This window comes from Saccostrea cucullata, unplaced genomic scaffold, assembly GCF_032062105.1.
Source record: "Saccostrea cucullata isolate Sc308-1 unplaced genomic scaffold, CSIRO_AGI_Scuc_v1 ctg2139, whole genome shotgun sequence".
NCBI classification, from domain to species: Eukaryota; Metazoa; Mollusca; class Bivalvia; order Ostreida; family Ostreidae; genus Saccostrea; species Saccostrea cuccullata.
The window spans coordinates 182,311-194,676 of NW_026926647.1; the positions used below are offsets into that span (position 1 = coordinate 182,311).

Consider the following 12,366-nt stretch of genomic DNA (forward strand, 5'->3'; position numbering starts at 1 on the left):
CAAATCGTATGAGTCGATAGACCATGTACGTGTATGTAAGAAGTCCATGCATGATTATTTACTTATTTTCTTCTCAACTTAATGCATGCTGTATTTTATTACTTCGGCCCTCTGGCTGATATTGGTGTCTCGGGCTGATACAGGATGTGATATGGAAAAGGGTATGTATTATTCTCTATTTAATAGTACATGTGTTAGCTATATTCTGTTATGACTTACAAAGGTTACAAAAAACTGATGATATCAACCAGCAAGTACTCTGATTTAGCCTTGGTATATACAATTCAATTGCATGATAAAAACCAATAATTCATATAAAAAAAGATAATTTTTATAAAAAATGTATATTGTCTATAAATGCACAATAATGTATGAAAATATCTCAGAAAATCATGTGGCAAAATCTTGATTGACAATTGAATACTGCGTAAAATTAAATCATTTTGAGAAATCTTCGAATCTTTAAATATTCGTTATATAAACGATTAGAAATACAATGAATGAATAAAAAAAATTGATTTGATTTCATGGCATGTGATTACTTAAGTTATTTTGGGAAATCGTTGAATCTTAAGTATTCATTATACATTTTGTATAAACGATAAGAAATACAATGAATGAATAAAAAAAATATGATTGGATTTCATGGCAAATAATTATTATGAAAGAATATGTCCAGAAAAACATGAATACTGTCCCTCATTATGCAAGTGAGTAGCATCTGTTGTGTACGCATTTCGACACCAGACATCCTGTCCTGCTTCAACCTGTACGTTAACTTGCGCGGTTGCTGCATTGTAATCGGTCGCACCTGCCCACGAGTATACCAGCTGAACACCATCTTTTATGATTTCAATCCAGGCTGTGTGGTGCTGCACAGTGACGAAGGTAACGATAAATTGATACACACCGCTAACAGGTGCCCGAAATACCCCATGTCTTGCGTCATATGAACCTCCTTGGTTAAGGATTACACGGTCGAATATGATTGTCTGATGTGGCCCGAACACTCTCGGCGAGGAATATCCAAGACAGGCAGTGAACGCAATTAATTGTCTGTTTGTTGCCCCCGTTTGCACTGATTGTAAAAAAAAATATATTGCATCTAAACTATAAATAATGGTAGGTGTTTAGTTGAATAATGAAAACTGGTAGATTTGTACAGGTCCATCAATCATTTGTTCACTCACGAAAACGACTTGCTTGAACACTTATTATTTTTATTAAGCAACTGCTATTTACAAATTAAACGTACAAATTTAAGCACAATTACATGTATTGGACGATGTATTGATAAAACAAAATATATTACTTTACAATTTTATGAAACAAATTGTCTCTCTTATCATACAGAGAGTACATCATTACATCATCGATAGTTTTATATATATACATAGTTAGGTAAAAATTTCATGACAAAAGGAACTTACATTTTATGATTTCTGACTGCATGGATCTCAATGTAGAATTCAGTAAATCCACAGTTGTCTTCATGTCATTTAAGTCCTTTGATAATTTCACAATATCGGTATTCAGGTCTGCTGATGTGTAAAAAAGCAAGTTCCCAATTCCAACAAATGTTGACAAAAAATGTAATAAAACCATAATTAAATCTTCCGTTAGCTCAGACAAAAACAAAATGTAGAAATGAGTGGAAATGCTTTTTTTAATCCCAAGTCATCAAATTTCAGAAGAAATAGTTTTGCTTTTAGATAGATTTTATTTTGTTATCTCAATTTGATCTACTTTAAGTAAACGATCTCTTTATGTATCTTTGTTCAATAGCAGTTCACATTCATAAATCTATCAGGAAAGATTAGCTACACCAAAATGCACACCGTTTAAGAAAACTTTGTTTTCAAAGTGAAAGACACGTCATCATTAAAATAATTTTTTTATCATTTCTAGATTTAATTCTTATAAAGCAATAAACATTTGTATGCAATGTTGTTTTATATTGTTATTGACACCGATTAAACACAAACAAAAAATGCACAGAAGAGTAAATAGCGACTTATACGTAAGGGATCCTTTAAAGTAGAGAGAAAAGGAAGATAAACTTTATAAAAGAAATCATATTAATGTATTTATGTAAGAAAAAATATATATGTTTATTTTTTATTTTATCGAAGCAATACAAATTCCTTTCTGCACATGAAATCACCACTTCTGGATTAAACCTAATTTTATATGCTCATGTGCCATTATAAAGTATATGTTACAAAAATCTTTAGTACTCCAGTTCACAGTAGAAGGAAACACGGACCTCCGAAACATCAGAGGTGGGATCAGGTGCCATGGAGGAGTGAGCATCCCCTGCCGACCGGTCACACCCGCCGTGTGCTCCTTGTCATGATCAGGAAATAACGGAAAAAATTCGTCGTCAATTCAGTGTATAAATAATGGACTAACAATTGGTATGAAAAACGTCAGTCAGCATTTGACTCAATGATAAATTGTATTTGCTGACAAGGTCATTGTATCGACCATAGAACTTACGAAATGATGACTTTAAACGAGACTGCTGATATTCTTGTTTCATCAACTTGCTTGTTAATAATTTACCTCGTTTAAGAAATTGTTCATACGTAGAACATGCTCTTGCGTATCGAATCAACTGAGATATATATACTCCGTATGCAGGTGATGAAGGTATATTGCTGCATAAGTTAGGGATATCATCACGTTAATCATAGAACTTGGTTATTAGATTACCATTAACGTCTCTTTCAAGTAAAATATCCAAATATAAAGCAAAAGTGTCGGACTCTGTGGTATCTTTTATCTCAAGCTCACCAGGATATATCTTATCGACGTAGGATTGGAAATTATCATTATTAATTGACAATGCGTCGTCAATATATCTAAATGTCGAGTTGAAGTCCATTTAAATAATACAATCGAGAGGAGAGCAAATACAGACCTCTAAAACACAGATGATATCAAGTGCCAAGGAGGAGTGTGCATCCCCTGCTCATCGTTCAAATCCAACGTAAATAAGGAATATCCCTGGATTTTTTAGTGTATAAATATGTTAAATCTACGTCGATCAGTCTGTTCTCTAATGAATCTTATTTTTAATTAATGAACTTACTGCTGTCTTCAATTACACTATAGATATTGGAAAAAACAGTTGACTTTTAATATTTAAAACTTATTTATTTTGTTTTACATATAGAAAAAATATATATCTATATAAATATATTCTATATTCTATGTCTCGAGGAGCGATAAAAACACTGATGTTATAAATAAGTGAAAGGGAGACAAACGGTTTCATGCTCAAAGCATTTTTTGAGTTTACGTAGATCTCTGTCATTAAAATTATAAAAAAGCTTTGCTTTGGATATGTTCTCTTCTTAATCCAAGCCGTGTTCTCCCACAATTTTAATCTTCAAAATTAAATTTTCTTTTAACCGTATGATAAAGTTTTACATTAATAAAATACATACACACGTTTTATTCTAAGATTAAAAACCGTATCCTTAAATCTGAAATCCAGAAAAACACAAATATTTTCCATTAGAATGTAAGGTGATGGAGTTTGTGGAAAATGCATTTCGACACCACACATCTTCACCAGACTACATATCTTAACGTTGACTTGCACTGTTCCTTCGCTGTGTTGACGGTAATTACTGTAAGCGTGACCAAGCAGAATTCCATCCTTAACAATTTCTTCAAAAGCATCAAGATCAGGCTTATTGATAAATGTAACAACAAATCGATAAATTCCAGTAGCAGGTGCCCGAAATATTCCATGTCGTGGGTCATATGCCCCGCCCTCGTTTAAGATGATTTGATCGAATTCCATTCCTTGCTGAGGTCCAAATATTCTTCGGCTTACTCCCAAACAGGCTGTAAAGGCGACAGGAAGTGTTCGATCGAATGAAGTATTGTCTGTAAGTATTTAGTAAAAGGAACAGTTTAAAGAGATAAAAGAAAATTAAATTCTAGGATATTAAATTTTTAAAATTTTTTATAGAATTGGAAAAAGAACCAAACAGAAATGGTACGGTAAGTAAATGTTTAGCAAAAAAAATAAACATTTTGGACACACATAGGATCCATTAAGGTCTGCTACGAAATACGCAAAATTGGGGGTCGTAACATAAGGGATACTTAATCTTATACCATACTTATATAGGACTTAAGCGCAGTCTTAAACTCAAGACCGTAACGAAAAGCGAGCCTAGATCTTAGCAAAATTTAGGCGTTCGGAAGAGGTGACTTAAAAGTATGTCTTAACATTTTCATACGCATATTTAAAAATTATACATTTACATCAGGCGTTGCCACCTTGTCATATGTGACATGTGATTTTTTGGATTTTATTTTTCGATATTAAGGATAATTTTTAACAGAATTTTCATACAAAATATGACCTAACTAAAATTGAAAAAAAGACGTCAATTTATATATCATAAAAACATGTAACTGAATATATATTATCATGCAGGTATACCAACTGAAATACTAGCATGATTTACGAGAAAAATGTGAAGTAATTTTGACTTAGCTAAGAACTTGCTAGGTTCGTTTTATGTTACGGTGTGAAATATATTTAAGTATCATTTGAGTGAGATTCAGGATCAAAGTTGTTAAGAAAAACAGTTTGATTTTTAGATTTTTTAATCTACTAGGTCTAAACGTTATTGGTTGGTTGAATGTTCAAAGGAAAAGGTTAGTTAGCAGTAAAGTCGGCATAATGTTCTCATCACAACTTAAAAAAAGAATAGAATATATAACAGATGTCATTTAATGTTAATTTAGGTAATAAGGAAATACTTGCAATACTTCTTGCACATAATATTGAGTGATATGCAACTTTTTATTTTACAAATCTGTATTCAGAGTGCTTTATAGACGATTGGAACAACTCTGGTTCATCAGAATACAAATCACAGTATTGATGTTATCTTTTCTCATGAAACTTAACCATGTAGCCCAAAACATCTTACTGATCTGATCTTAACCTCCAGTGCTTGCAATCTTTGCTGCAACATCCATAATTCCCGTCGGAGTTCCACTACCTCTGTTGATCCAACTATCGACACATTAAGTGAACAGCTACAGACAAGAAATGTGGTCAAAAAGAAAAACATTCTATATATTGTTATGGAAGTTTCTTTTGTTATAGTGCATTTACATCAAAGGCGATGATCGAGTCAATCTTTAGACTGAATATGCCCTAGAACAGTTATATCTTATCAAACAAATGTATAACAAAGCCTGCACAGGTTTATCTTAATATAGGTTATTTATACATTTTTACTGGTAGGCAGTTTGATCACGATGCGATTTAAATTTTCAATGGAGAGGTATTTGCAACCGAAAAATTAATATGAGTTATGTGTTAGCATATATATGTAAATCATGGAATGCATTGGCGTCAAAACAATTCTTTCTACATCTCATAGGACTGTTTACAATTGTGAAAATGTATCGTTTCTGGAGGCAAAACTTTACATTAAGAGTAAAAAGATTACAATTTAAGATTCATTGATTTAACCGGTGTCATGCAAGAAATGATTGTGTCATAAGTATTTCATTTAAGAAAGACTTTTTACAAGTTAAAGTTACAATGAGTTTACTATTTCAACTTTCTTATTTTCCATAATTTTTTTTTTAAAAAATATTCTTTCAATGTCCTCTCTGATGGATACTTATTTGGAAATTCTAACTGAATTTTTTGTAACAAATAATCCTTCATTCACCAAATCTTAATCTGAAGGTATGATACATATAATGGACAGTCCTCAAACTGATAAGTCCATTAAAACAATACTCAGGCGCGGATCCAGGAATTGAAGTTAAAGGGGGCGCCAAATTTAGGTAAAGGGTCTGGGGGCCGCCTTGAGGTCCCCAGTGGGTCCAGAAGCTCCTGGATTCTAGAGATTCTGTAGGGTAAAAAAGAGGTCTACCAAGTATACATATTTATATTTTCTAGACGAAACTGTGATTTACGTAAATTTTGAGAATTTAGGGGGGTGTGTGTGTGCCCCCCCCCCCTTAAATCCGCCACTGAATTACTAATTGCGCGTAGAGCATTAATTGACCTCCAAATATATCAATGGTGTTATCGTGTGTCCTAATGAGGTAAATGTCCCCTGCTGACCTTTTACATTGACCTTGTACGTTTTGTTATGCTCGGGTAAATGGAAAAAAGAAATCTGTAGACATTTGATAGTGAAAAAAAATGTGCCTTCAGCTAGTCTAAAATGTCAGAATGCATTCCATTTGATGCCAAAAAAAAATAAGCAAAATTTGTCTGAAATGTTCATTTTCTTCATTTTATTCTATTAACTCATTTTTGCTGCAGTTGTATCTATATAATTAAAGTTGAGAAGTTGAACAATCAAAATATATAGTTCTACAGATCCAAACATTGTAAGAACATTCTATTTATACCATCTTTCTTTTTTTTCATGCTTCGGGTATTTTTCTTATAGTACATGTGTATATGCATACCGTCTATGAATGGTACATGCATCCATAAATTAGCAATAGATTTTAATCCTTAAGGTTTTATTTAATTAACTGAAAACGATTTGAAACAATCCTATGTGCTTTGGAAAGTTTTGGAAAATTGCATTACGACATCCGTGTTTAGGTCATGGTGAATGCACATACATCCAAACGAAAATACACATAGTACCTAAAAACTAAACTTTTTTTGGACAAATATCTTCTATATATATCGTCTTTTTAACGATACTTCTGCATGTCAATAGGGCCACTTTTGTCCAAACCTGCTTCAAAGAACCCCTGTGTAATGAGGATTTTAAATTTTCTAAAATGAAGAGGAAATGACCGTACGTACAACTGATCTAAAGTGTCACATTGGGTGTTGGAAGACATATGAAAATATGAAGTAAAATCATCAAAAATTTTATTTGCAAAAAAACATCACAGAAATGATATATCATAGTTCCCTTTCTAAGGAAGAAATTCTTCAAAATCATTCGCCAGTTTTGAATATTTTTTAAGATCCAAATAATCCAAAATGAAATGAACTACCATGTCTATATTAGATTACGAAACTTCATGCCAATCCTTACAAACGCCATCTTTTACGATTTCAATCCAGGCTGTTTGGTGCTGCACAGTGACGAAGGCAACAATAAACTGGTATACACCGCTAACAGGTGCCCGAAATACCCCATGTCTTGCGTCATATGATCCTCCTTATAATCCTTAAGGATTACACGGTCGAATATGATTGTCTGATTGGCCCGAACACTCTCGGTAAGGAATATCCAAGACACGAACGCAATTAGCTGTCTGTTTATTGCCCTTGTTTGCACTTAATGAAAAATAAATCATATTGCGTATAAACAATAAATAATTGTAATTTTTTTACGTGAATAAAGAAAATGATAGATTTGTACTTAAACACTATTTAAACACTTAAACACACAAAAGTGTGATTTACAAATTAAATATACAAATTTAAGTAGACTAGTTGAAATAAAAATTGAAAAAAATATTACTTTACAATTTTATGAAAAGGATTTTGTCTCATCATACAGAGAGTACACGATTACATCATAGATAGTTTTATATATATACATATTTAGGTTAAATTTTCATAACAAAGGATACTTACATTTCATTATTTTCGACTGCATGGATCTCAATGTAGAATTCAGTACTGCTACAGTCGACTTCAGGTCATTTAAGTCCTTTGATAATTTCACAATATCGGTATTCAGGTCTGCTGATGTGTAAACAGGTTCACAATTACAAAAGATATTGATAGGATAAGTTGTTATAAAATCATGATTGAATCTTCCGGTATCTCAGTTAAGAAGAAAGTAATATGTTGATAGGCAACTTCTATTGATAAAAAAAAAATCTTCGACGTTGACTCAGATTTCCAAAGAAATGTTTTAGTTCTAGGTTGATTTTGTTATGTTATCTTATTTGATCTATTTTGAGAAAACGTTATCTTTATGTATCCTTGTTCAATAACAGTTCACATTCATAAATCTATTAGAAAGGATTAGCAACGCTAAAATGAACCATGCTTTAGAATACTTTGTTTTCAAAGTGAAAAAGGCACCGCCGAAATATGGCTGAAATATCACCGACTCGGCGTTAAACAATATACAAATAATCAATCAAAGTGATAGACATGTCATTATTAAAACAATTTTCTTTAATTATTTCTGGATTTACTTCTTAAACAATAAATACATACATTTGATGATTATATCTCGAATTAATTATTTATTTTTGCGTTTAACAAACATCCTGAAAATTGATTAAATTCCTGTTTGAAAAATGTTTTCGAAGTTTGCATCACAAAAGTAGTTTTTTTCTCTTTTACATTTGTATTCAATATTGTTCTGATGTTATTGGCACTGGTTAGACACAAACAAATGTATTCGAAGTAAATAGCGACTAGTATGATCCTTAAAAATATAGTATACCGGTATATAGAAGATAAAATTTATAAAAGGAATAATTATATTAACGTATTTATGTAAGAAAAAATCCCCTATTTTTGCTCTGTTTATTTTTTCATAACGTCGAAGCCATAATAATCCCTTTCAGCGCTTGAAATCGAAATGATAAAACAACATATACTGGAAATAAACATTATTTTTTATATACTCATATGCCATTATGAAGTACATATGTTAAAAACTTACCGTATATACTACTCCGATCAGCCTGTCCTCTAATAAATACATTTGTTAATTAATGAGCCCACTGCTGACCTCAGTTAAACTATATAATATATTGAAAAAAACCACTTAATTTTTAATATTAAAACCTTAACTATTTAGTTTTACATATGAAAAAAATATATATACAAATATATTCTATGACTCGAGGAACGATAATTAACATTGATGTTATAAATTTGTCAAAAGGAGACAAACAGTTTCATGCACAAAGCATTTTCTAGTTTAAGTAGATCTCTATTTGTCATAAAAATAATAAACTTTGCCTTCGATATACATCATCTTCTTATACCCAGGCCGTATTCTCCTACAATTTTAATCTTCATAACTAACATTTCTTTTACCCGTATAATAATTCTTTAACATTTATAATGCAGGTACATGTTTAATTCTAAGACTATTCATCGTATCATTAGATTTGAAACCCAGAGAAACACGAATATTTTCCATCAGGATGTAATGTGATAGAGGTTGTGGAAAATGCATTTCTACACCAAACATCATCACCAGACTGCAACTTAACGTTTACTTGCGCTGTCCCTTCACTGTGTTGACGGTAATCACTATAAGCGTGAGTAAGAAGAACTCCATCCTTAACAATCTCTACAAAGGCTTCATGATCAGGCTTATTAAGGAATGTAGCAACAAATCTATAGATTCCAGTAACAGGTGCCCGAAATATTCCATGTCGGGGGTCATATGCCCCGCCTTCATTTAAGATCACTTGATTGAATTCAATTCGTTGATGAGGTCCAAGTGTTCTAAGGCTGGATCCCATGCAGACTGTAAAGACAATGGGAAGTGATGACGTATTGTCTGTAAATATTTAGGAAAAAGAACAATTTAAGTCAATTTAAGAAAATTAAATACATATGTATTTGGAAATAAAATTTTAGGAATTCATATAATAGAAATAGAAAAAAAAACCCACAAACGAACCAACTGAAATGATGTAGTAATTTCATGTTTAGCAAAATATGAACATTTTTGGAACGGATGCATGGAAAAATGCTATATGTTTTACCTGTTTTAACTTAAAATAAATTTTCAATTACTTATAATTAAAAGCTTAAAACTGTCGATTTATTCACCGAAAGGCTGGTACATGTAACCCACGTAATGAACCCTCAAAATCAAACTATAGCATGATTTATGAGAAAAATTGTGAATTAAGTTTGACTTAGCTAAGACATCACTATGTTAAAAACTTTATTTTATCTTACGGTTTTAAACATATTTAAGTAGTACTTTGACAGGCTCTAGGATTGTGCCTAAAACAAACGTATGACCCTATGTAAGTCAAAATCTTAGCAAGCTTTATGTTACGAGCCCCTGGACAATTAAGATGACATTAAAATTGAGTTATGAGTTTGTATCGTGAAATAGTTGAAATTTAACTAGCATATATTTTTTTTCAGTCAATAGTATGATTTACCCATCTTCGAAGTACAACTCTCTGGCTCGGTGATTATGGTAAAATCCATACCGGGGGTACATTTTTATACTTTATGTCTGTCATTTTGATAAATAACACAAAATCAAAGGTATAACCTAAAAAAATGTTTAATAAAGTTATGTAAATTTAAGTGAAATTCAGGATAAAAGTTGTTAAGTAGAATAATTTTATCGAAATTGAGGAAATTTGTAGAGAAATAAACGTTAAATTGTGCGTTTTTCTATACTCATATATTGGTGAAAGTTTAAAAAGTATATAACCGAATTCATTCTTATACAAAAAAAAAAAAAAAAAAAAAAAACTTTCCATCATTTAATTTGCAAAGTTACAAATATTGATTCAGACCGTTTTAAAGACGATTGGAACAACTATGATTCATTCTAATATATATAGGCCTGGGTTTTGTCGCCATATTTTTTCTCTTAAACCTAAACATACGTATAAAGAAAATCTTACTGTTCTTAGCCTCCAGTGCTTGCAATCTTTGCTCCAACATACGTAATTCCCGTCGAAGTTCCACTACTTCTGTTTGTCCACTATCGACACGTTAAGTGAATAGATACAGGCAAAAAATGACGACAAAAAGAAAACTATTCCATACATTGTTGTGGGTGTTTCTTTTGTCATAGTGCATGCACTTCAACGGCGATAATCTAGTCAATCTTTAGACTGAGTATGCTCTAGACAGTTTTATCTTATCCAACAAATGTAAAAGAAAACTTAAGTTTTATCTGGACAGGTTTATTATAATATAGGTCGATTATAAATTTTTTATTGAAGGGTTATTTGCAATGGAAAAATTGATATAAGCAATGTCTTAGCATATGTACAATGTATGTAAAGTAGCATAATATAGAATATGCTTAGCGTCAAAACAATCTTCTAGGACGGTTTGTAATAGCGAATATGTATCGTTTCTGGGGTTGGGGGGTTACATTGAGAGGAAAAAAATACGAATTAAGTTCCCTTGATTTAACCCGTGTCATCCAAGAAATGATTGTGCTATAAGTATGTCATTTTATAAAAACAATTGACCATTGCTCTGTAGTCATATAATGCTCGGAAATCCACTGAAACAATACAAATTCAAAGTAGAGCATAAATGACCTCCAGAAAGATCAATGGTGCTATCTGTCCTGAGGAGGTAACCTGTATTCCCTGCCAAAGGTTTACACTTACCTTGTACATTTTGTTATGATCGGGTAAATGAAAAAAGACAAATCTGTAGACTTTTTATAGTGAAAAAATGAACCATCATCTAGTCTAAAAAATGTCAGTATGCATTCCAATTAATGCAAAGTTGTATCTGCTTGCAAAATTAGCGTATAAAAACAGACAAAATAAGCACAATTTGTCCGAATAGTTCATAACCTTGTTTCCTTCTATAAACTGTATTTTTGCAGCAATATGATAGCTATCTTGTTTAAGTTGAGAAGTCGGGCAGACATTCGATAACTATTTTTTTTTAATATCTATCACACACTGTCTTATCTCACTGAATCAATGCATTATCTTTTATGACTTAAAAAGGTTACGAAGTCAATCAGCAAGTACTCTGATTAAGCATTGGTATATACTATTAAATTGTATGATATCAATAATATAAAAAAAATCAGTAATATATATCGATAAAACAGTTTTGAAAACAGTCATAGGTCTATAAATGCACTATTTCTGTATATAAATATTCTCAGTTCTCGAATGGCGCAGTGGTTACGGATTGAGTGTCTGCTCTAGAATTGCAAAGGAAGGATTACGTTGATCGTTAAGTCACACACAGTAGGACATGAAGACCGGTCCTTCGGATGAGACTGTATAAAACGAGGTCCCGTGTCGTAGTAGGTACTGCTCAATGGCCGTATATACCGATTAAAAAACAAAGTTATGCAGCTCTCCACGTATAGGCAAGTGGTACGTGGTGTCTCCGTATGAATGAAGAATTTCCGAGAGGGACGTTAAATTGCATACAATAAAAATTCTCAGAAAATCATGTTGAGAAATGCGTATTGCATAATATTATTTTGAGAAATCATTGAATCTGAAATATCTCAGCTATGTTAAGAAAGGTCAGAGTTCACATTCCTTGTAAACAGTGTTGGACGTTTAATTGTGACGTCATTAAAATTTAACAAGAAACAAAAATTTTAGAATTAACGACATGATCATGCGTAAATAACAACTTGAATTTGTTTATTTTATCGATTATTTATAAAATCT

General features: G+C 31.7%; 2 protein-coding genes across 3 annotated transcripts; both read right to left on the reverse strand.

Annotated features, from left to right (window-relative positions):
- Positions 1-535: 535 nt before the first annotated feature.
- On the reverse strand, positions 536-1,698 carry LOC134272302 (cerebellin-3-like). Its single transcript, XM_062754548.1, has 2 exons — positions 1,431-1,698; positions 536-1,078 (listed from the first exon to the last, which is right to left on the reverse strand). The coding sequence occupies exons 1-2, from the start codon at positions 1,603-1,605 to the stop codon at positions 660-662; spliced, it is 594 nt and encodes a 197-aa protein (XP_062610532.1). The 5' UTR covers positions 1,606-1,698; the 3' UTR covers positions 536-659.
- Positions 1,699-3,305: 1,607 nt separating this feature from the next.
- On the reverse strand, positions 3,306-10,805 carry LOC134272303 (collagen alpha-1(X) chain-like). Of its 2 annotated transcripts, none has more exons than XM_062754549.1 (2): positions 10,606-10,805; positions 3,306-3,900 (listed from the first exon to the last, which is right to left on the reverse strand). In XM_062754549.1, exons 1-2 carry the CDS (start codon positions 10,643-10,645, stop codon positions 3,437-3,439), a joined length of 504 nt encoding a protein of 167 aa, XP_062610533.1. In that variant the 5' UTR covers positions 10,646-10,805; the 3' UTR covers positions 3,306-3,436. The 2 variants fall into 2 exon arrangements, with proteins under 2 accessions (XP_062610533.1, XP_062610534.1); XM_062754550.1 differs by lacking the exon at positions 3,306-3,900 and adding an exon at positions 8,844-9,509.
- Between the last annotated feature and the right edge of the window lie 1,561 nt (positions 10,806-12,366).